The sequence below is a fragment of the Mesoplodon mirus genome (genome assembly GCF_964341445.2).
Source record: "Mesoplodon mirus genome assembly, chromosome: 3".
In the NCBI taxonomy this organism is placed as follows: Eukaryota; Metazoa; Chordata; class Mammalia; order Artiodactyla; family Ziphiidae; genus Mesoplodon; species Mesoplodon mirus.
In genome coordinates, this window is record NC_138978.1 from 130,834,405 (window position 1) to 130,859,125 (window position 24,721).

At 42.2% G+C, this 24,721-nt stretch overlaps 3 protein-coding genes across 5 annotated transcripts in view; all 3 read right to left on the bottom strand.

Annotated features, from left to right (window-relative positions):
* The window catches only part of DESI2 (desumoylating isopeptidase 2), a 42,051-nt gene extending 37,524 nt beyond the window's left edge, over nucleotides 1–4,527 (bottom strand). Inside the window, exon 1 of one of the 3 annotated variants that reach the window (XM_082613204.1) lies at nucleotides 4,223–4,527. In XM_082613204.1, coding sequence (XP_082469330.1) covers nucleotides 4,223–4,264 — 42 coding nt within the window. In that variant the 5' untranslated portion in view covers nucleotides 4,265–4,527. The remainder of the gene's footprint in view (nucleotides 1–4,222) is intronic. The other 2 variants (XM_082613205.1, XM_082613207.1) reach the window with 2 other exon arrangements.
* Nucleotides 4,528–10,089: 5,562 nt separating this feature from the next.
* LOC309801091 (hepatoma-derived growth factor-related protein 3-like) lies at nucleotides 10,090–11,164 on the bottom strand. The gene has a single exon (XM_082615541.1). It carries the CDS (start codon nucleotides 11,111–11,113, stop codon nucleotides 10,523–10,525), a length of 591 nt encoding a protein of 196 aa, XP_082471667.1. The 5' UTR covers nucleotides 11,114–11,164; the 3' UTR covers nucleotides 10,090–10,522.
* Nucleotides 11,165–20,389: 9,225 nt separating this feature from the next.
* The window catches only part of CATSPERE (catsper channel auxiliary subunit epsilon), a gene marked incomplete at its 3' end in the record, with an annotated part of 244,905 nt that continues 240,573 nt past the window's right edge, over nucleotides 20,390–24,721 (bottom strand). The window contains exon 22 of the mRNA XM_082615756.1: nucleotides 20,390–20,543. Within this exon, the coding sequence (XP_082471882.1) occupies nucleotides 20,390–20,543 (154 nt within the window). The remainder of the gene's footprint in view (nucleotides 20,544–24,721) is intronic.

The window sequence follows — 24,721 nt, forward strand, 5'->3', positions numbered from 1 at the left end:
TGGTCCAATAAAGCTACAATCCTGCAATAAACTAAGTAAAAGTAAAAGTAAAAAAACCCAGAAATAGGTACTTGACACAGGGAGAAGAGGGACCAGATGACCTTTTCATGCCATTTAAGTACTAGCGCCATTCCTAACAAAACTGCCTAGTTAAAATCCCATTCATCTGGTAAATATTTACTTACAGAACACATTCTAGCGATAGGCCCTGTTCTAAACACTGGTGATAGTATGATGTTATCAAGGAACTTACAGTTTAGTGGGATGCACAGAATTATAATACATGCAGTGATTGAGCCATGTAGAAAGTACAACTAGGGCACAGAAGTTAAGCCAAGTCTGATGAATAAAGGCTAAGCTACAGCTAGGAGCAGGGGGTTATACCTGATCAACGCTGGAATAGGACATTCCAGACAGAAGGATCAGCATGTGTAAAAGAACGTGGGTACAGTATAGCTTATTCGGATAACTTAAAAATTTCATTGTGTGAGCATAAAGAGTATATGCTGGGGGGAGGGGAGATAGTGGGGGATTGGTAGGAAATGGGCCTTTAACAAGAAATGTGGGGGGCTGGGGGGTTCGGTAGAGTAACGGGGAAGGGTCTGAGGTCAGGAAAGGAGAAAAGGGAAAAAAAGTTTGTTCCTGGACATGTTGATTTAATGATATTATGGAATCACTTAGGTGAAAAGTATATTTAAATGAGTCTGAAACTCTTTCAAAAAGTCTGAATTAGATCTACAGATGTACGGGAAGTCAGACCATGTCACACCTGCATGGCCTCACACTCTCTAGAAGTGTAACGCAGACAGGAGGATCAAAAGAATGGAGTCCAGACAAAAACTTCCTCATTGGAAGAGTCCTAGAAAGTGTTTCTTTTCTATTAAGACTCTGAAGATGTACAGGTACTACTTAACAATAGGAAGAAAAGTGTTTATGGAATGAATCTACAAACATCATCATATTACTGCATATTCTTACTTTATAAAAATTCCTTAGTAGCACAAAATCTGGATCTATGACACATGAAGACTTTGTGCTAAAGTGACTATACCAGAGACTGGCCCAGCAAGATGAAACTAAGCTGAATCACCTGCTTTACTATGTATGCCAGTAAATTAGCAATATGTGAATAACCTCATTCCCAAGACTTGGAAAATAACTCCAGGACATGTTTTATTGGTGGTAGATTACCCCAAAGTACAGAGAGGAACATAATCACTGAGAAGGCAGCAAGCAATAATTAAGCAGCACTATGTAAGATTAAGTAACCTTTTGAGGATTATACTGTTTCTTCATGAGAAGAAAGTTAATTCGGATGACCCTGATACAATTATTTTCATCTATGCGGCAGAGTTATGGGAGAAAAGAAATGATGAGCAGCTCCCAATCTACTGAACAGGAAAATTACAGTCACCTAGAGCAGGTAACAGTCTCACAGAGAAAGAGGTACAAGGATACACCGCAAGAGTTCCCTATAAACAGTGATTATAAGTGCAAATCAAAGGCTGATTTTCATGTTTACGAAGTCTGGACTGGATAGATAGTTGATGTACTAGGCCTGTACAGACAGACCACAGCAATCCTCAGCAAAGTCATTTATGATGAATAGGAAGTACTACCAAAGATAAAAGGAATTTGCCCTTGACATCAAGCAAAAATGTTTCAAAAACCAAAACTGACTTGAGAAAAATGAGAGTATAATAGATACAAATTTGTACCTCAACCCCCTGGTCTTAATTCTAAAACGTAACTCTGATCACATTGCTCCTCCCCACAAAAACTTCAAATGGTTCCCCCTGGCTCACAGCCCAGCCCCTCAGCCCCAAACTAATAAAAATTCTAATCAAGCTGAAAGTTTTGTCTCCTTTCATGCATCCTACACTCTAGCTATACTGGATTTCCCAAATCCAACCTATGCTTTCCTACTCCTGCCACCGTCCATGCTGAATGTTCCCTGCCTGCGGAAATCCTACCAATCCTTCAGGTTTTGCCCCCTTTATCTTTCAGCATTCCCTGAGCCTACAAGCACAGTCTTCTCCTTTACATCTTGCTCTGCTCTTACAAAAGCATGGTATTCTGTTTTGAATTGTCACTACTGTTGTTAACTCCCCTATGACTTTCTAAATTCCTTAAAGAAAAAAAGGATAATTAATTAATTTTTGTGACTTCTACAGGGTCCTAACTAAATAACTGTAGGGTGCTGAGTTAGTGACACAAAACACTCACAGACCGAAAGCCCTTAAAAGAACATATAAAAGCAAGTTTATTAGAAGTCTAATAATTCAGCTAGTTTCCATTCTGATAAACATTCACATGCTCCTTCTCCTCCTGTTGAACAGGAATTATTTAGTAGAGAAAATAATGAAACAGACTGTGGTCTAGAAATTCTAGATCCTATTCATAGTTACCTGGGAAGGTTTAACCTATCCTATTCTCTGCTTCCTTTGTAACTACCTACTTTACAAAAGTGATGTGAAGAATAAGATCTTTGTTATCCAGTTAATATTTTTTAAATCTTTCAGAACACTCTTCCCTTTAACATATACTGGTTTTAATATCATCTCTAGCTTTTCCTACATTTACCACATGGCAATGATTTTTGTGATTCACAGAATACCTAAAGTGTAAAAAAGGCCATTATAAGCCAAAGAATGTACTTTCAGTTTTATTAAAAAAGCAAAACACTCTCTTCCTCTACTTTCACAGACTTCTTTTAGGCTATGAAACCGTGGTCCTCTGGCCATTGCATAATCCTAATTTCTAACGGGGTTTAATAATCTAGAAGAAAAGGGACATTGTGCTCTCAAGAGCAGAATATATCCTGAGGGACAGACGGTTTGTAACAATCTTCACGAATAAACAAGAAACCAAATTCAGATCACTGGGGGCCCGGTGGGGAGGCGGGTAAACAGAAACAATAAAAGAGCAATAAAAATTCTTGGAAAATAAAGGCATCCACAGCTATCCACAAAAAGTTTTACTCTAGAGAATTATTTACTCTAGAGAATTATTACTCTAGAGAATTACAGTCTTCTCTGTAACTTTTTCTATCATGTGCCACTTTTCTCTGTATGTTAACCCATCTCCTTTCACCTCCCAAGTTTCTGTGTGAACTCAACAGAGATCTGATCTCAAATCTCAAGCAGTCCTTATGGCCTTCTCACATAATTCCCAGATTGTGGCATGGGAATCCCTTTCTACCCAAGATGTTACACTGTAAATTTAGCAACTTAAAAACAATACAAGGGAGTAAAAACTTTAGATCTGTGAATGAGAACCGAGACTCCTGACCTCTAGTATTTTTGCTCTTCTGCATCTTCAAGACAACAAAAATAATGTTGGGGACTTTTTCATTTGTCAATCCACTTAAGAAATTTTAAACATTGCAGGTAGAGGGGACCCCTTATAAAACAAAAACTAATCAACCGAAAGCAAACAAACCCAAGCACGCATCTAACTGCAACAATAACTGTGTACTGGGTATTTCAATGGCAATTATTAGGCAAACCAATCCTTGGACTCAATTCTGTGTGCTCACAGTACTCCAAAGTTAGATGACAACAAACAAGTTCTTCCCGTCCCTCTCCTGTGGTCACGTCACATACCTGTTGCATCATCTGGAAAGTGGTCTCCAGAATCTAGGAAAGGAGCACCACCATGATCCCTAAATAATTCAGCTGGGCTATTTTCTGGATAAATTTTAGCCCCATTCATTTTGATGAGGTTGCCTTGGAGGCAAGGGTGTCTTGGCTCCTGTTCACCTTTAAAGAGACTCTAACACAGGCATTACAAGCGGTGACTTTGTGGACTTAGAAGAGCTTGGGAGTTTTTGAAGTCTTGGGCTGGTTTGGCAGAGCAGGCAGTCGGCGTGGGAGAAGCGGGGCTGCCCCGGAGTCCGGGTGGAGTGGGAAGTCCGGCCCGCGACCCAAGCTTTGCGGAAGGGACAAGAGGGTCGGGCCCAGCCCAGGGTCCGGGCCAAGTCGGGGCACGAGAGAGGTTCAAGGCGAACCGAATCTTGGCCAAAGCCCCGGGGCAGACTGGGCAACGCTAACAAGCGCGTCGACGTTTACAGGGATTAAAAAATAATACTCCCCTCCCCCCACCCCAGAGAGCCAAGCGGGAGGCAGCAATGCGAGGCAGGAAGCGCGTGGGGCCGGGTCCGAGCCGACCAGCGAGAGGATGCGGCCCTGCGCCGGGCTCCCGCCGCTGGGGCCGTACTCACCATGTCGTACACGTTGAGCACCACTAACTGGTTAGCCCCCATCCTCCTCCCGGCGGCCGCCGCCTCGCCCTCCAGCTGCTTCGTCTCCGCGGGGCCGAGGCCGCTCTCACCCCCCCCCGGACGCCTCAGGGGGCCGGAGCCGGGCACTAAGCGCACAGCGCGGCCCGCGGCAGCCGGGGCGGGAACATCGGGAAGCGATTCGTTCCCGGGCGCCGCCAACTAGACTCTCTGCGCCGACCGGGCCGGACCGGCCCGCTCCGGCTCAGGTGCCTCCCCCCCGGCAGCAGACACGTGGGGGAAGGCGGGGCCCAAGCGAGGGGCGGGCGCCAGGCCCCCGGGGGCGGGGCCGGCCGGCCGGCGCCTGGGCTTGGCCCGCCTGCGCTCTAGCCTCCACTGCCGCGCTCGGACCTAAGATGGCGCAGCCTCGGTGCCTCTCGGCCGGGGAGGAGCGGGTTCCCAGAAAGACTACAGTTCCCAGCATGCAGTGAGGAAGCGCAGAGGCGGAGTCTCAACTGCGGTCCTTCCTCGCGGCGTGTTGCCAGCCGTCGACTACAGTTCCCAGCATGCTGCGGGGGCCCGGTGCTTCGGGCCAGGCCTCCCCGGGAGACTACAGCTCCCAGCATGCAGTGCTTGCGGTGTGCGCCCCAGCACCTGCAGTCCGCTCTTGCGGCTGGTGAGGTCTTCTACCTCTTCTACCTTACCTCTCCGCTGCTGCTGCGGTTAGTTTCTGTCGCGTTTAACTCGATGAAGCCTTCGGAATGTGGCAGAAGACCATATTGATGACGCCGTTTTCCAAATCTCTCATTATTATTATTATTATTAATTTATTTATTTTTGCAAGGGGAGGGGTGGGGAAATAGAGGAAGGCGGGTTACTGGTAGGGGAAGGTGTGTAACATGCATCCAGTTAATCCTCAGTGTGGAATTTTACATTTTACGAAAGTATCCTGCTGAGATGGGAAGAGAGTACAGTACTCATAGATTAGCAGAACCCTGGGACGCAGTATGTGCTTTTGCATTCGTTCAAAAAATATTTATGTGCCAGCCCTTTGCCAGGCCGTGATGTAGGCCCTGGGGAATATAGAAATGAACAGGAGGGAGGACAAACAAAATATCGGTGATATGTGCTTTGTAGAGAGTTAAAGTAGGATGAAGTGATGGAGAGTAAGCTTAGATTGGCTGCAGTCCGAAGGTCTAGGTGATGAGGTGAGGTTTAAGCTCAGATCCGAATGACAAAAAACCAACCCTGCAAAGCTAATTGATTCAACCAGTTAAGAAGCTATTCCACAAGTGCACGCCAAAAGGTGGCTTGGATATTGGGGGTAGTGGGTAACACTGAAGAAATTAATTTGGAATATTTTGGAAGTAGACTCTACAGCAGGGGTTTCCCCCACCCCGCACCCCCCAACTCACACACACACACAGCAGGAGGTGAGCAGCAAGCGAGGGAAGCTTCATCTGCCGCTCCCCATCGCTGGCATTACCGCCTCAACCATTCCCCCCCGACCCCCTTGAAAAATTATCTTCCACGAAACTGGTCCCTGGTGCCAGAAAGGTTGGGGACTGCTGCTCTACAGGACTTGCTAATGGATTGGATGTTGAGTTTGTTAGGGAGAGAACACTCAAGGAGAATTTCTAGAGTTTTGACTTCAGAAATTGTGTGGATGGTGGTGCCATTCATAAGATGTGAAAATTGTGAAGAACAGGTTGGGAAGAGGGAAATCAAGAGTTTTGGTTTGGTCTTGTTAAGTTGCAGATATCATTTAGACATCCACGATGTCAAGTAGCCATTTGGAAAAACTGGAGTCGTGGCCAGGATAAATGGACTCTTGTGCCTTAGGACTGACTGGATGACAGGAAAATGTGTAGCTTAGAAAAGGTAAAGGGGTCAAAGACAAAGATCTAGGACCCATCACGTAGAGGAGGAAGAGGAATCACAGAGGCAGGAGGAGTACACGGTAGCACAGAAGCCGTAAGTATTAGATTCAGCAGTATGGAGGTCACTGGTAGCATTGACATGAGCAGTGTCAGGGGAGGAGTGGGATCCAGAGAACATTTGGAATGGTTTGAGGGGTGAGTGTATAGTGAAGAAATGGAGACTGTAGGCAACTTGGGGCAATAGTGGGATAAGGCTGTGTGGTCAATGGAGGACATTTTAAAGATGAGAGATACTAAAGTATACTTGTATGTAAAGAGAGAGAAATTGATGATGTAGGAGAGAGAGGGGATTTCCATGGGCAAGGTAAGAAGGGGAAGAAATCCAGTGCATAAGTGAGGGTTTGGCCTTTAGTAGGAGGGATGCTTTATCTGTAGTGACAGCATATAAGGTAGATGCAAGTGCATAGTGATGGTATGGAAAGTGTAGAAGACAAATGAGGGCAGTTCTTTTCTGATTTGTTTTGATTTTCTCAATGAATAAGAGGCAAAATCACTGGAAAGTTGGGGAGGGGTGGGGTGTAGGGAATTTGAAGACAGAGGAGAAGGTGTAAAATAGGGAAGACAAATATACCAGGGAAATAGAGTTGAATTGCCAGGCAGTGTTGAGTGACAGTAAATGCTGTGTGCATGATTGTTCTTTGACTTATCCTCAGGTTGTGGACAAAGTTCTAAAATTCATTTTTGGTGTACCCAGCTGCTTTGCTTCCCTTCCCCACTGTGGCCTTCCTTTCCTCCTAACCTAACTGAACAAACTACAGGTGTGGGGAAAGGCAGGCACTCTCCATTAACACGTCATAACACCTCCTACTGAGGGCTCAAGCTACTGGTTCATTTCACCTCTTACTCTAAACACTCCCTTTGCTCTTTGTGATCTCAGCTACTCTGTCAGCTGTAAGGATCACCTGTAAGCTGAAAAGTCTGAGGCCCCCATCTCCAATCCCTGTCTCTCTCTTGAGCACTAGGCCAGTATAACCTGCAGCCTATTAGACATCTCCACCAGGTGTATTAGTTTCCTATTGCTGCTGTAACAAATGACTACAAACTTAGCGGTTTGAAACAACACTGCATATGTTTATTACCTTACAGTTCTAGAGACCAGAAGTCCAAAATGGGTCTCCCTGGACTAAAATCAAGGACTATATTCTTTCTGGAGGCTCCAGGGGAGAATCTGCTTCCTTGCCTTTCTTATTCATCTCCTAGAGGCTGCTCTCATTCCTTCACTCATGGCCACATCACCCTGACCTGTTTCCATCATATCTTCTCTGACTCTCCTGCCTCCTCCTTTCACTTACAAGGACCCTTGTGGTTACCTTAGGCCCACCTGGATAATCAAGGATAATGTCATCTCAAGATCCTTAACCTAATCACATCGGCAAGGTCTTTTTATCCTATGTAGAGTAATATATTTGCATGTTCTGGGGAACTGGAATGTGGGCATCTCTGGGGAGCTATTATCCTGCCCACCATACAGGATGTCCCAAGGTCACTTCAAATTCACCAGTTACAAAATTGAATTCACTGTCTGATGATGAATTGAGTTGTGTTGCTCATGTAATTTAGGTACTGATCTGCCAGTAACTGAAATTATCCATCATTCATTCATTCATTCACTGAGCAAGTATTAAAGCCCTCATGAAGCTTACTAACCAGTGGAAGACAGAAAAAAAGTATATATTAATTAATTTTTAATTTAAATTGAAGGGCACAAGCAGTAGTGGAGCATAATAGGAGACTCATTTGGGGTGGCTGTCAGGAGACCGTAATATTAACAAAGAAAATGTAATTAAATAGTTGTAAATGGGGTAATGGAGGCTGAAAAAGACAAAAAGAGGAACACTAAGGTATCAGAGAGGTGGTAAGCACCAGAAGCAGCTATCAGCCCTAGGCCTGGAGGCACGAAGAGGCTGGGATTTAAACAGTTTTAAAGCTTGGGGGAGAGTCCTGTGGAGGTGGAATCCAGAGCTCTGAAGGGGGAAGTTTGGCAGGCTGGTGCTGCTGGTGCCTCTGAGTGGCACGGTGACATGCGTCCTGGAAATTTTTAAAAACTTCAAGCTGGAAATCAACCACTGCTCCTGAAATCTGCTACCACTGCTGGGATGAGGAAGCATGACTAAGCTCACGCTGACAGGAAAGGTGGGAAAAAGGAAGTACTTTTCTTCCTCCTGTTGCTGGTGTCCCTCCAGTACCTGGTACTAGAGAAAGCTACCAGGGAGCTAGGTCTGGAGCAGACATGTGGTTTGCAGAGTCCTGGCCTCAGCAAGGAAAGGCAGATTTGAAACTAGAAAGGCAGATTTGAAACAGAGATAGTAGCCTCATTACAACCTACCACAAACAATTTCTTAGGCCACCTGAAGGATTTGAAGCATTATAAAGGAAAATATACTTTAAAGCTTATTGCTGCCTGAACTGTGTTGTAGAGATGAACTGAGTCCAAGCGTGTTTTTTCAATTACTTGAAGTATAACTGACAATATTATATTAGTTTCAGGTGTACAACACAGTGATTCAATATTTTTATAAATTACAAAATGATCACCACAATAAGTCTAGTTACCGTCTCTCACCATAAAAAAATGATTCCAATATTATTGACTATATTCCTTATGCTGTACATTACACCCCTGTAACTCATTTATTTTATAGCTGGAAGTTTGTACCTCTTAATCCCCTTCATCTATTTTGTCCTTCCCCCAACCCCCTCCCCTTTGACAACCACCCATTTATTCACTGTCCCTATGAATCTGTTTTTTGTTTTGTTTTATTTGTTCATTTGTTTGTTTCCACATGTAAGTGAAAACAAACAGTATTTGTCTTTCTCTGTCTGACTTATTTCAGTAAGCATAATACCTTCCAGGTCCATCCATGTTTCACAAATGCCAAGATTTGTATATATATTTTAGTTTTCATTCTCTTTCATTAGAAAAAACAAAGCCACTTTGAATCCTTCTTACAAAGAGGTGTACATACATTTTAAAATACAAAAGATGAAATAAAGTTTAAAATTTAAATAAATAGAAACAATAATGCTATGCTATTTATTTTTATTTTTTTATTTTTCTCTCTCTGTTAAAAAAAGTTGGGTTTTCTTCCTGTTGGATGTTTGCTTCTCTAACTTTAAAAAAACTAAAGTATATATATTTTTTCTATTTCAACTTGCTGTTAACAATTTTTGCTTTAAGATATGAATTACATTAATACCTCACATTACATATATGAAGCCAAATTACACTAACTTAGTTGTTTACAACCTCAAATCTTACTCCCAGTACACATTCCAATAAATTTATTCTGTAAAAACAATACTTTTTTTGGTTTTGATTTTTTTTACAGTAAAGTTTTCAACTACAAACCTTGAATACACGAAAGATGTTCCAAGGACGAGCATAACAGGATTGATAAAACCCAAACTGACTAAATGTGTTCCCACAATACGAGCTGGCATAAAAATAAATAAAATTTTCTATTATCACAATTGCAACAATAATGTACAGATAATAATGTTTTGTGGATGAATATTAACTATTCTAATGCTAGTTCCAAAAGAAAACAACAGATCATTTTAAAAGTCTATATTTAAAAGGCAACGCTTTGTCTTACTTCCCATAGGGCTACTGCTGATTCCAGCTTTAAAATGTAAAGTATCCAGCTTGAGTGATTAGCTCAAATTGTATTGAGACTGGGAAAAAATAAATCATTGCCTTTGTTTTGGAGTAACACAAAAGACTCACTAACTTCACGTACAGAAACTGAGTTTGTGTACATTAACAACATGAGTTTTGAGAAGTATAAGCTGTCAACTAGCTATTTCTAATACGGAATAGATACTTTACAATATGATTAAACCTTACACATGGCCTCAAAACTGAAGAACAATTTTAAGTTCATCTTCAACATGCCAACATTATGTATCTAGGAATTGGTTCCTGGGTTCTGTCACAGAGAGGAAATCCCTTAAGCATTATGTTGAGTGGTCATTTTAAAAACTGCTAACTTATATTTAACTGAGTGTTTGGTGATGGTGGAGTAAACGCAGGAGAGTGATGAACATAACCGCCTTGATAAAGGATCCTAGACTTGTATAAATTTGTGCAAAAAGCTGGATAATCCTTAGTGGTTAAGGGCAACTTCATGCAACCAAATAACATGAAATTAAATCAATAACCTTAAAAAAGGCTAAAATGTTTTTTTTCCCCCAAACACAGCAGAGAGGAATGTGAATAATGTACATACAAACTGGGGTTCTGTCAATGACAACAAGGACTATGTGTTGATTCATATCAAATCCAAGAATATTAGACAACCAAACCTATAACCTTCTTGTGGTTTTCTTAATATGCAGCATTCATTACAGTAGTTAGGTCCCTTCACTGGTTTTCTTGTAAGTCTGAAGTTGTGTTTCTTGTGTCATTGCCGGCATCTCCACCCTCAGAGCTGCTTTTATTTTCTTCTTCTTTGCAGTCCTTGTCATCTTCATCTCCTGGAGATTTCCGGGACTGTTTAGAGGATTTCTTTTTCTTCCGTTTCCAGCCTGCTTTTTCATTCTTTCTTTTGCCTTTTCCATCTTCTTCCACTCTCTCACCTTCTTCCTCACTGCTTGCCTCTACAGTAATCCCGCCTTCTCCCTCGGTTTCTGAAGAGCTCTGTGGCTGAATGGCCTGGTACCCAGTAAACTTTACTCCTGGGTTATTTTCTGTCTCCCACAATCCTTCATTAAATCCCTTCCGTTTGTTTGACTTCCCAAACTTGTCTTTGTATTCCCTATAAGGGAAAAGGTCTTTGGGACCTAGAAATGCAGTTTCATGGGTGCCAAAAAAGAAGATAGGATACTTATTTGCTGGAGGCTTCACAGCTCCCTCCGGGAGTTCCTCAATCCGGGCCGGCCACTGCGGGTAGCCCTTCACCTTGGCGAAGACCAGGTCGCCCGCCTTGTACTCGCGGGGCCGCGGACGCACCATCTCTGCCCCTCCGCTTCCTGGTCGTCCTTGGGCGCCGCGAAGATGCCGGGAGGCCGCCCCCCCGCGGGCCAACTGACTGCGCCGCGCTCCCCGCGGGCCGGCCGGGCGGGCGAACTAGGGGCCGCTCGGACCAGGCGAAGCGGCGAGGCGGCGGCTGGCGGGAGGGGTGGGCTGGGGGCGCAGCAGGTCCCGCGTCTCACCGCCCAGCAGCGGGGGAAGGGAGTTCCCGGCCGCTCGGCTCTCGCCCGCGCCGCCGCCGCCGGCCTCTTTCCCCCAGAACTAAACTATAGTTGATTTACAATATTGTGTTAGTTCAGGTGTACAGCAAAGTGACTCAGTTATAGTTTTTGCTAGATTATATTCCGTTACAGGTTATTACATGATATTGAATATAATTCCCTGCGCTATATAGTAAAACCTTGTTCCTTATCTATTGATATTTTACGTATACAGTAGTATCTGTTAATCCCATACTACTAATTTGTCCCTCCCTCCCTCTCCCCTTTGGTAACCATAAGTTTGTTTTCCTACTTCTAGTTATGGGCTTTTCTTTGTTATTTAAAGAAGTCCCTTTAACATTTCTTGTAAGGCCAGTTTAGTGGTGATGAACGCCTTTTAGCTTTTACTTTTCTGGAAAACTCTTTATCTCTCCTTCAATTCTGAATGATAACCTTGTAGGATAGAGTATCCTTATAGGTTATAAGTTTTTTCCTTTCAGCATTTTTAATACATTGTGCCACTCCCTTTTAAACTGCAAAGTTACTGCTGAAAAATCAACTGATAGCCTTCTGGTGGTTCCCTTGTATGTAACTAGTTGTTTTTCTCTTGCTGCTTTTAAGATTCTCTCTTTAACTTTTGACATCTTAATTATAATGTGTCTGGGGGTGGCCTCTGGTTCATTTTGTTTGGGACTCTGTGTGCGTCCTGAACTTGGATGTCTGATTCCTTCACCCATTTAGGGAAATTTTCAGCTATTATTTCTTCAAATAGGTTTTCTGTCCCTTACTCTCTCTTCTCCTGTGTTCTCTATAATATGAATGTTAACACACTTGATGTTGTGCCAGAAGTCTCTTAAACTATTCTCAGTTTTTTGGTTTCTTTTTCTTTTTGCTGTTTCAGTTGGGTAATTTCCGCTAGCCTGTCTTCCAGACTGCTGATCTGTTCTTCTGCATCCTCTAATCTGCTACTGATTCCTTCTAGTGTATTTTTAATTTCAGTTATTTTTTCTTCAGTTCTGATTTGTTCTTTTTTATATTTTCTATCTCTGTTGAAGTTCTCACTGAATTCATCCATTCTTCTCCAAGTTCAGTGAGCATCTTTATGACTATTACTTTAAACTCTTTATCTGGTAAATTGTTTATCTCTTTTTTGTTTAGTTCTTTTTGGAGGTTTTTCTCTTGTTCTTTCATCTGGAAGATATTTCTTTGTCTCATTCTGTGTTTGCTTCTATGTATTAGGTATATCAGTTATGTCCCAGTTTCAAGCCTGGGAGCAGTCTTGAAAGAGTGGCCTTATGTAGAAGGCCTATGTGGCCAGTGCCACACCTGTGGTCACCAGAGCCAGGTGCTCCAGAGACATCCCCTGTGTGGGCTGCACGCATCCACATGTTGTGGTTGGGCTGTGATTGCTTCGGGCACAGTGGTGGGCAGGGCTGGCTCCCGCAACTGGGAGCCACTTTGGAGGGGTGCTGGTGTAGGCTGACACTGCATGCTGGGTGGAGTGGGGCAGGAGCTGCTTTGGAGGGGCTGGCTGGGGCGGGTCCTCAGGGGTGGGGCTCATGGTATTAGCTAGGATGATTGAGAGTGACAGAAATGGTGCCTGTCAGCTAAATGGAAGAACTAAAAAAAAAAGAAAGTTCTACCAGATCCCTGCCCCTCTGGCACACATCCTAAAATTAGTCAATGAATCTTCTTCTTGTATGACCCAGGTGCTTTTCAAGCTGCTGCCTCTGGGCTGGGACTTGGAGCCAACAAGTTTGAGGGCAAACCCTTCAGGAGTGGAGCCTCAGTTTCCCACAGCCCTCCAGGCCTCCCAGATGTAAATCCCATTGCTTTTCAAAGCCAGACATTATGGGGGCTCATCTTCCTGGTGCAGGTCCCCTGGGCTGGGACCTCTTGTTCCTCAGGGAGACCTCCGCAGTTGTGATATCCCTCCCTCTTGTGGGTGTGGGGTTGTGGGTTTTGACTAGACCTCTCTACACCTCCTGCTTGTCTTGATGTGGCCTTCTCTTTATATTCTTATCTGTAGAGAGTCTGTTTAGTCTTCAGGTCATTCTCAGAGATAAGTGTTCTATATCTAGCAGCAGTTTTGGTGTGTAGGGACAAGGTGAGCTCAGGATCTTCCTACTCTGCCATCTTGATCTGGAACAGCTGTTTCATTCTTAACTGGTACAATGTGACCTGGGGCCCACAACAGCATTGCTTCCCAGGCACTGTGATTGGACCAGAAATGAGGTTGGTTTGCTCTTTCGGTTACCTGTATCAGGATATACCACTGGGAATTTCATAGGATGGGCAGATAATTTAATATTGTTGTCCATGTGAATGTGAACTGTTTCTGATATTCTTTTCTTGTGGGATGGAAAAGAATGCATTTTCCAAGTCAGTAGTTGCATACCATATACCTGAGGCCTGATTAACCTGCCCTAGCACTGATTCTACACCTGGCATACTGGATGCAATTGGCACTACTACTTGATTAAATCTGCAGTATTCTACTGTCATTCTCTAGGATTCATCCATTTTCTGCATGGGCCAGACTGGTTATTAAATGAAAATCTGACAGAGACCACCAACCCTGCATCTTTTAGGTCCTTAATTGTGGCACTAATCTGTGCTATTCCCTGGAAAATGATAATGATTTTCTAAGTTTCTCAGGGGTGTGTGTGGGGACAGTTTCAGAGGTTTCATTTGTCCTTTCCCCACTATTATTGATCCTACTCCACAAACTGAGGGCTCAGTGTGGGCTTCATTCCAACTGCCAAGTATATCAATTTCAATTATGCACTCGGGGACTGAGGTAAAGACCCCCCGCACGGCCAAAGCCACTTTGGCCCTCATAGGTCCCTATTATAAAGGGGGGGCTTGATGACACTTTGAGCTTCTAGGTATCAATGTTAACTCAGACCTGCATCAAATAGTCCTCAAAACATCTGATTATTCCCCGTTCCTCAGTATAGTCACCTGAGTAAATGACCATAGGTCTGAGGGGGAATTGTCACGGTATAGACTTGCCACACTGTTGCAGGGTCCTTCTTCCTAGGGACCTGGCCACCTCTTCAGGTAACAGATTCTGGATCTGAAAATCTACTCAGGTCTGGGGACTGGAGCAAAGGATTGTGACTTTTTATAGGGACAACTGCCCTCAACCTCCTCCTCCATTCTTTTTTTTCCTTAGATGTCATCATCCAGCAGCCTTCTTGGCTGCTTGATAATTTTGCCACTAACACCACTATGTTCTATCTTCACAACTCCCTGTAGGTCAAGCCCCCATAGCTGCACCTTTCCTGTCATTATGGTAACTGTGGCCTCCTGGCTTCAGGAAGTAAAGTGCCATTACCAAGCCTCTCTTACTTCAGGGTCTCATCCACCCAATAAGCCCTGTGGCCACCTCACCTATTGTCATCCCTAGCTGCAGAGGAGAGATACCACTGGATGTTTTAGTGATGCTGGTGGTCTTCTCATCAAAATGCCCTTGGTAATTAGTGTGCCATCTGGACCCTTTCATGGGACATAATCCTCTGCTGGGTCTTCTGGGCTTGTATAATGCCTCCATTCCAGCCCCTCCACCTCCCTGAGCCTTTTCATTCCTTCCTCTACCAACTGCCAGGACACCAGGGGTTTTTTTGTTTTTTGTTTTTTTTTTACTTTGCAGAGAGTTAGCCAGCATTTTTTCTAGGCTTCTAAGACTCACTGGGTCTTTGCTAGGGCATTAGTTAAATCCCATATCCTGAGAAAATGGCTCAAACTCAACAAATTCTTGCTTATCCAGTTTTAAAGAGGCCTCAGAATCCAATCCCAGGCATACTCCCCTGGTTCCTGCCAGTACATGCAGGTTCATTTTTGTACTTCTTCCTTCCCTTATGAGGCCCAGCACCAGCTGGATTACGCTGGGATTTAAGCCATCAGAGGAGGTGGCAGGGGACCTGTTGTCTTGTGGGGGAGACGCTTCTGCAGAACCTTCCAGCCCAGCAGAAGTGGTAGCTCTTTCTAGAGGTAGACAGGCCATGTCTGCATGCCCAGAGGGTGGGTGTGGGGTGGAGTGGGTGTGGAGAGACAACGTATTCAGAGGCATCCATCCAGATGACTCTGTCCCAGTTTTTACAATTCCAGGTTTTCCCCACCAGCGCCTTGACTTCTGCATAACAGACCTGCCTTGATTGAGTGTTCAAACATCTGCAGAGCCCTGTGATTCCCGGGTCTTCAGCCTACTGTTAAATTGTGTCTACCCTTCCTTTACTGGCGTTGCTGATCTCTTTATACGCTACCACTGAGGCACGCTGGTTCCCACACTTAACCTTTAACTGCTGTGGTTCTTTTTTTCACTAACCTTCTGCAGATTGTCAAGGGATAACAAGTGTTGTTGAGCATGTGGAAGTAAGGGAACCCTTGTACTCTGTTGGCAGGAATTTAAATTGTTTCAGCTGCTATGAAAACAGTATGGAGTTTCCTCAAAAAATTAAAAATAGAACCGCCATATGATCCAGCAATTCTATTTCTATATTCTGTATTCAAAGGAAATGAAAACAGGATTTCAAAGAGATACATGCGGGCTTCCCTGGTGGCGCAGTGGTTGAGAGTCCGCCTGCCGATGCAGGGGACACGGGCTCGTTCCCCGGTCCAGGAAGATCCCACATGCCACGGAGCGGCTGGGCCCGTGAGCCATGGCCGCTGAGCTTGTGCGTCCGGAGCCTGTGCTCCGCAACGGGAGAGGCCGCAACAGTGAGAGGCCCACATACCACAAAAAAAAAAAAAAAAAAAGAAAAAAAGAAATGACAATATGTGACATGATAGAAGTGTTACCTAACACCATGGTGGTAATCATATTGCAACAGATAAATGTATCAAATCAACTCATGTATACCTTAAACTTACACAATGTTGTATGTCAATTATATATATTACATATGTTTCATGTATATGTGTGTATATATATATACACTTAGTAGTAACCAGCAACCTTCACTGTCTTTGTTAGCCCCGTGGTTTTCAAATGTTTGCTCCATTGTACCTGCATAACATCCCCTCCATCAGGACATTTCCCCAGGTCACTACCAATAAAAACTTTAGCAAATAAACTACCACCTTGAGCCAGGAACGGTTGGTGCCTTGCATACCCTTCAGGATGGTGCCCTCTTTGCCTGCTGGGTACTGGCTGAGCCAGTCTCAAATCCTCTCCCACTTCCTGTTTTCTCAGACCACTCACATAACCCCTGGTGTTAGTCCAGGTCCTCTGGAAACAGTCACCAACATAAGATTAAGTGTGCAATAGTTTTATTAGGTAAATGCTTGTCTGAAAGGAAATAGGACATTGTGGAAGGTAGGCGGAGTCAGAGAGAGAGAGAGAGAGAGAGAGAGAGAGAGAGAGAGATCGGGTGGAGGTGCCCTCAACTGCCATGCAATATGAAGGAGGTTTGGTAAAGCCTTCAGGTGTCCTTGAGGCAGGCTGGCAGGAGTCTTGTGTTTACCTAGGATCCAGGCTGCTTAAGTATCCCCACCACACTCAGTCACTGGAGAGGGAGCGACTTGAGGGTGGGTTGGAGGTGTGGCCTTGGTGCAAATGTGGTGGTGGATTTCAGGGGGCAGCAGCTGATGCCTTGGGTCAATTACACTCCTGCAGTAGGAGGCCTGCAAGGAGCATCCTTATGGCTGCCACAAACCACTCATCTTCACCAGTCTACCTACATCAACACACACGAACTCTGGCTTCCCTCCTGTAATAGTGGGTGAAATGTTCAGTTTCAGCGCTGCATCACATTTTATCTTGCCTACTCAAAGATTTTGATCCAGCAGTTACCCCTTTCTCTCCTGGATCATCAATTTTCCCTAGTCACTGGATTATTCCTATTAACACTCAATAGCACCTTCCTGCCCTCACCTCTGCCTCCAATTGCCCTCCATTTCTTTGCTTCTTATAGAAGAAAAGGAACTCCTTGAAAGTGTTGTTTACACTTGCTGTCTCCACTGCTTAAATTCTCAGTCTTTTGTTCAAAGTGAGAAGAGTTTTCCTCAGGATGATTAATTAAGTAGTATAAGTTCAGTGTGGTGAGAAACAATAGTAAGAAAGCAAATATCACCTGGAACTACATCATTTTAAGTTTGGTGATGATCACCCTTTTATTTGTCATTATGCACAGACACATCGTTTTACATAAAGAGAAGAATTAATGTGCTATGTTCTTTTTTTTTTAAATCATCTTTTTTTCTTTTGTATTTTTCTTTTTGGCCATGCCAAGCAGCTTGAGGGATCCTAGTTCCCTGACCAGGGATCCAACCCAGACCCTCGACAGTGAAGACGCAGAGTCCTAACCACTGGAATTCCCTGCTATTTTTCTGTTGTTTCCTTATTCCCCAGTTTTGAGGGTTTTGTTTATATCCTTCCCTCTCTGCATCTCTTGCCACATACCCTCTCCCCCTCCTGCAATGTACAGATATACACATGCACACATGCACATGATGTACACAAAATGCTACACGATATATTCCATACTTTTCTCTGTGTTCTCATACACAGAGCTTTTGTTTTGTTTATATAATGGGATCATACTATAAATACTTTCTTGCAGCTTCTTTTTCTCATTTAACAAAACCTTGTGGAAAATCTTTTAAATCAACTAATACAGACTGATCCGTATGGTTAATGACCAATCATTTATTCAACCATTCACCTACTGATAGACATTAATTCTCCTTCTAGAGTTCTGTCACTCTATCTATCTATCTATACACACACATATATGTATATAATAGTTGTATATAACTATTATATGTATATAAAACTATTTGAATATTATGTATGCATTGGTCCTCCCATCTCATGGATAGACTCCTAATTCCCAAGAGTGGGATTTCTGGGTCCAAGAGAATAAATATTTCAAATTTTACTCGATCTTGCCAGACTGCTTTCCAAAAAATCTTTAAAAATTCACGTTTCCTTCAGAAATGCAAGATAATTTTTTCTCATCCCTGATTCTTATTCCTTCCCCAGAGTATTACCCTTCTGAGTTTTTGCCAACAGGTGAGAAACGTAGCTTCATTGTAACTTTGGTTTGTATCTTTCTGACTGCTGGTGTGATTGAGCATCCTCAGTGGATGAGCACCTGATTTTGGAGCCAGTCTGCCTGATATTTCACCTACCAGCTGTGTGACCTTAGAAAAATTATTTACCCTCTCTGTGCCAGTTTCCTCATCTCTATAATGGGATAATAATTGTTCCAATTGCATAGAGTTGTTGAAGAGGATTAGATAAATTATTAGAACAATTTCTGGCACATAGTAAACCCTAAAAAAAGTTGTTTTTAATATGTTTATTGGCTATTTGGGTATGTTCTTCTGTGAAATGACTATTTTTTGCTCATTTTATATTGGGTCATTTTCTTTCTTTTTTCCATCAGATATGTCTATCAGATCTTGTTTCACCTCTTTCAATAAAGATTTTAAAGATGTTTTTCATGTATGGCATACACCTTTCATATTAAATTTAATTCTATGTAATTTGTCACTGCAATAAATAGATTATTTTTTATTATTTCTATTGCTGTTAAACTCATATAAATATTACAGAGAAGAAGTATTAAATTTTAAATATTTGTCTTATATTGAGCCATCAAATGCTCTTATTCTAATAATTCTTGTTCCTAATTTTGGGTTTCCTAGGCATATAATCTTATTATTGAAAGAGAGTATTTTATCTCCTTTCCCCTAGCATTTATAATGGTTATTTTATTTTCCTCTTGTAATGTCAGAACCTTCAAAAGAGTGATGAATAGCAGGTATCCCTGTTTTGTTCCTGATCTTGGTAAAATGAGAAATTCTACTTGTGGACAATAGCTTTTTTTCTTTTATTTTTGCGGTATGTGGGCCTCTCACTGTTGTGGCCTCTCCTGTTGCGGAGCACAGGCTCCAGATGCGCAGGCTCAGCGGCCATGGCTCACGGGCCCAGCCGCTTCGCGGCATGTGGGATCTTCCCGGACCGGGGCATGAACCCGTGTCCCCTGCATCGGCAGGCGGACTCTCAACCACTGCACCACCAAGGAAGCCCTGATATTCCATTCTTTATGCCTGAGCTGTGGATTTCAGACTTGTTTACCCAGCCTCCACAATCACATAAGCCAATTCTTCTTCTTCTTTTTTCTTCTTCTTCTTCTTCTTCTTTTTTTTTTTTTTGGTGAAGGGAAAGGAGCCAATTTATGAAATTAAATAAAGTTTAATTGAGGGAGTGAAGAACATGAACTAGGATACCACCACCCTGGCTGGGCCCAGCACAGCTAAAGCTCATCACACCATGTATCTCCGGGTTTTCCTCCCCATAAGCCAATTCTTTCAAATAAATCTCTTTATACACACACAGACACAGACACACAAAAACACACACAAAATCTCCTGCTGCTTCTCCTCTAGGTGGATCCTGATTGTTCAAATACTAATTGCTTAGAAAGCTGTGGTCACATTTTGACAAGTTAAGCAGCTTATTTTGAGCATCAAAATCAAATTTGAAAACTTAAAATTAAGACAGAGTATTAGCCTCCTATTTTCAATATAAGTAATATTTTATATGTGAATCTACTATTAGAAAAACTTCTGAAATATCTTTGACAGACTATTTAAATTCACATATTTATTAAGTCTTTTATACATAAATTAACTACAACCATATAAGGTTCATATGAAAAGTTTTGTGCAAAATAATAATATTTGACACATTTAAATATTTTTTCAAAAATTTATTTTCATTCTTAGGAAGGATTGTAATAGCAAAACTTAGGTGGTTTTTAAACTTTTTAATTAAAAAAAAATTTTTTTTAAAGCCATGTAAGAGTATACAGACTACCTTAAGATAAAAGTTAACACATTAAGGATTAATTTAATAACATACACATTATATTAAAATATTTCTATTTTGGGTAATTTAAGAACATTTTTGAGATTTTGAATTTGATGATACCTACTATGAGCTTATACTTAGTATTTCTTGGTCAAACACACACACTCTCAATATGAGTATATATACACACTCTTTCTACATACATATATTCATAGTAAATAAACTTTCATTTTTCTAATTGTTCTTTTGTTTTCTTTCAGATTTGTACAATGGTTCATAAATATATTCTCTATAAATCCTCAAATAGTGAAAGTAGCTCAGAACAAGAATACTGAAGAACAGTAGCATCAGGAGAAACAGGAAAGCTGCAACCATGTAAGCACTTGGACTGAAATAAGAAAAGAAAAGTCATTAGAAGTCATTGTTCGCTTTGGTTGTTAATTTTTTTAGTCAAATAATTTTTGAACAGCTAGCTGCTATGCCACTGTTCTCTGTTAATAACTAATAAGATTTAGAAGACATCTTGTCTAACCTCAAGATGTTTACTTCTTAGTGTTTGAGGCTGACCAGGGAGGAAGATAGACAGTGTGACTGATCAATATAATGAGAGAAGGAAGTATAAAGTTCTATGGGAGCCAGGCATCAGGAAGAACTTCCAGTGGAGTTGACTTTTGAACTGAGTATAAAGTAAGAGTTAGCTAGATATGACTAGGATTAGGAGTATTAGTATAAGTTAGATAGAAATGTCTGGGAGTGGAGAAGAAGACTAAAGTGGGTATAACATTTTAGGCAAAGGGAGATGCATTTGCAAAGACGTGGAAGCACGAGAAAACTTTAAGATCAGCCCCAGACATTCTGGAACTAAAACTAGTTTAATGTGATTAGAATTTAGGTGGTGGGCTCAGTGGTTAGAGATGAGGAATCATAGGTTGTTCAAGGTGAGAAAGACAGCTTTTATCAAGCTACAGGGTATGAATTTTAGTCTAAGGGCAAGAGGGAGTTTCAGACATGTGATATAGCATTCTCAATTTAGAAGGATGATTCTGATTGTAGTGTGAAGAATGGATGAAGGGGAAGCATGAGTGTGGAGGGAGAAAACCAGTTATGAGGTTTTTGTAATAACCAAATATGGTGAGAGTTTTAATTAATTACTGGTTGTAGAAATGGGGAGAAATGGATAGATCTAAGATATATTTAGAAGTTAGATTGGATTGATCTTGGTGATTGTTAAGATGTGGGGTTTGAGAAATATGTTAGAATAAAGGATGTCTCCTAAATTTCGGGATGAGGTAACTCTGAGGATGGTAGCACCATTCACTGACATAGGAAATTCACAGGGAAGGACACTTTAGAGGGTATGTGTGAATACAGTTGGTTTACTTTTGGGCATATCAAATTTGCGGTACATGAGGGTCAACCAGGTATGTGTGTGTGTGTACACTTATGAGATACTACTTTCAGCTGGGATCCAGACATCTGCCTCTTCACCTCATGTTCCTCCCATCAGAGTAGATTTATTTCTTAAGCCAAACACTGTGCTGTTTTTTATTTGGTGTCTTGGTACCTGACTTTAGTTTTTAGTTCCCTTTTAAACCATATTTATTTGTTTGCAGTATTACACTTTCCCCAGTTCCCCAGTCTCATTAGTCTGACCTTCCTCCTCTGTGGATACAAGCTTAATCTAGCTCTAGTGAATCATTTCCTTCTTAGAAATTAATTAACTAACTTAATAAACCCTCTGATATATGCCAAGTACTGTGCTAGGTGCTGGAAAAACAATAATGAGTAAAACTAGATATGGTCTTCATCCTTAGAGAGCTTACATTTTAGTGGGGACATAATCATTAATCAGATAATGAGAAAATAAATATAAAATTGAACTTGTGATAAAAACTAAGTAGGAGAGGTATACAATGCAATGAAAGCTTACTATAGCAGGATTTAGCCTGGCGAATTGGCCAAGAAATGACCCCATGGGGAAAAGAAAATTATTCTAAAATTTGAAGAATTAAATAGAAGTGGAGTTGGTAAAGTTAAGTAGGTAAAGAGGGGAAGGAAGAGATTCCAGATAGAGAAAGTAGCATGTGCAAAGCTCCTGCTATGGAACAGAGTATGGAGAGGACTGGGGATTGAAAGAAGGTTGATAGGTCTGGAGCTGAGAAAATGAGGGGAACATGATGCAAGATGAGACTGGAGACATAGGTAGGGGTTAGAGCAGGAAAGATCTTATAGATCATGTTAAGAAGTTCCCATTTTAAAGAAAGAAACTTAAGGGTTTTAAGCTACTAAACTTAGCATTATGAGTCTATTGCAGTAATTCGGATCAGAGATAATGGTAACGTGGATTAGAGTGGTGTGGTGGTGATGGGTTTGATAAGAAGTGGATTCATTTAAGGGCAATTTAAGAGGTTAAATGAATGGGAGGCAGTGACTGGATGAGCTGGAGGAGAGAGAGAGAGAGAAATGAATGTGATCCCTAGGTTTTTGTTTTTCATTTTTGACTGCTAGGTGTTTGGCTTGTACAGTTTGATGTGCTATTTCCTGAGTGAGGGAACATTGGAAAATAGGGTCGCCATGTTTTTCAACTCCAGAGGGTACCATTCACATTACAGCCTATGTGGATGAATTCTCCTTGAGCTGTGCAATGATAATTCATAGGGCTGAATGCAATTACCTTGATAAGTTAGTCTTACAGTGGTACAAATAATGGGGTAAGGGAATGGGTGGTAAGATCATGAGTTCATTTTTGGACATGTCCAGTTTGACCAGTCTTTGAGATATCTAAGAGAAGAGGTTAAATAGAGAGTGGGATATATGGCCCTGGACTGGGCTAGAGATATGATTTGGGAGTTGTGTTTATAGATACTAACTGAAATCATGGGTATGGATGAGCTTGCCAGAATGAGCAGCTCAGAAAACCAGGACTGAGCCCTAAGGAAGGTCAACATTTAATGGCTGGTGATATACGTTGAGGCTCTCTTTACTAGAGAGAGAGAGAGAATGGCTACAGAAGGCTAGGAAAACCTATAGAGCAATATGGCAGCCAAAGGGAAAGTCAACACTAATGGAAGCTCAAATAAAATGTGGACTGAAAAATATCTGTCAGATTTAATGTAGGCCAGTTCCAGCTCAAGATGGTGACAAAGGAGGCTTCTGAACTTACCTCCTTCCATGGACACACCTATCCTACAGCTACATATAGAACAACTCCCTCTGAAAGAAATCCAGAAACTAGCTGAGCAGCTCCTACACATTGGGTGAATGAGAAAAACCCACTCACATAAAAAGGAGTAGGAGAGACTGAGGCACAATCTCACCCAAACTCCCAGCCCCAGCACAGCAACATACAATAAGGAGGGAACTCACAAATCCTAGCTTCTCCCTAAGGAGTTTGGATCCAATATCCAGTACCCCAACTTTTAAAACTTCCACCTGAGGGATGGGACCCCCAAACACCTAGGTCTGAAAGCCAGCTAGGCTTTCATTCATGAGACCCACAAGGCTGTAGCAAACAAATGGGCTCCTGAGGACTCTTGGTGGCTAACCCCCTCTCTCACTCCCCTCTCAGCACAGAGCCAGCAGACTGAAATGCCCATCTCCCAGTCTTTCCATGAAAGGGACCTAGTTGCTTATGTTAAAAGCTGAAATCTGAGGTTTAGTCTCCTAATATAACACAAATCTAGGGGCCAACTGCAATCTTCTTCAGAGACTGGGAAGCTGGTAGATGTCATCTTTGCGCTCTCCCTCTGCCTCTCCCCAGGTCACTGGTATCTCCCCGAAATGATGTTGTACGTACTTCTGATGCTCCAGTTTCTACAGCTGCTGCTCAGGGGGACAACACCACTTGATCACCTGGCTCTGGTAGCTAGCAGAGCTTATGTTCACCAGTCCCACAGGACTATAACAACTGTTCTTAACTGGCTATTCCCTTAGCGCTCAGCACAGAGGGAAGAGAAAGAAAGGCAACCTTCTGGTCTTTCTCTGAAAGAGGCCTACATGCATACTTTAAAAGCTGCTGTTTGAATGTCCAGCTTCCAGCCAGGCTGCATCTAGGTTCTGACTGAGATCCTCCTCTTCAGGACACTGAGAGGTCTTGGTACACCCTCAACTACTGGGAGGCACTAAGAGCTGAGAAGGCAGCTTGGACAATCACAAAGGTTTAAAAGACAAACGACAGCTAGGGCTGGGCTGAACAATAAGTTCTATCTGGGAGAAGTGGCTGTTTTATCTATTGTATAGAAACCAACACAGAAAATCTAGGAAAATGAAGAAACAGAGAAATACATTCCAAACAAAAGAACAAGATAAAACTTCAGAAACAGACCTTAATGAAATGGAGATAAGTAATTGACCTGATAGAGTTCAAAATAATGGTCATAAAGATGCTCAGTGAAGTCAGGAGAACAATGCATGAACAAGTGAGAATTTCAACAGAGAGACAGAATATATAAGAAAGTACCAAACAGATTTAGTGCAGGTCAAAGCTATTCTAATGAGAAGTAACTGGTGAAGGTATAACAGAGAAAGCAGGCTGGATGGATTAGCAAAATAGGGATGGAATATAGG

What these genes read in the sequence shown, in the direction of transcription:
- LOC309801091 (XM_082615541.1), bottom strand. Translation starts at nt 11,113, where the DNA reads ATGGTGCGTCCGCGGCCCCGCGAGTACAAGGCGGGCGACCTGGTCTTC.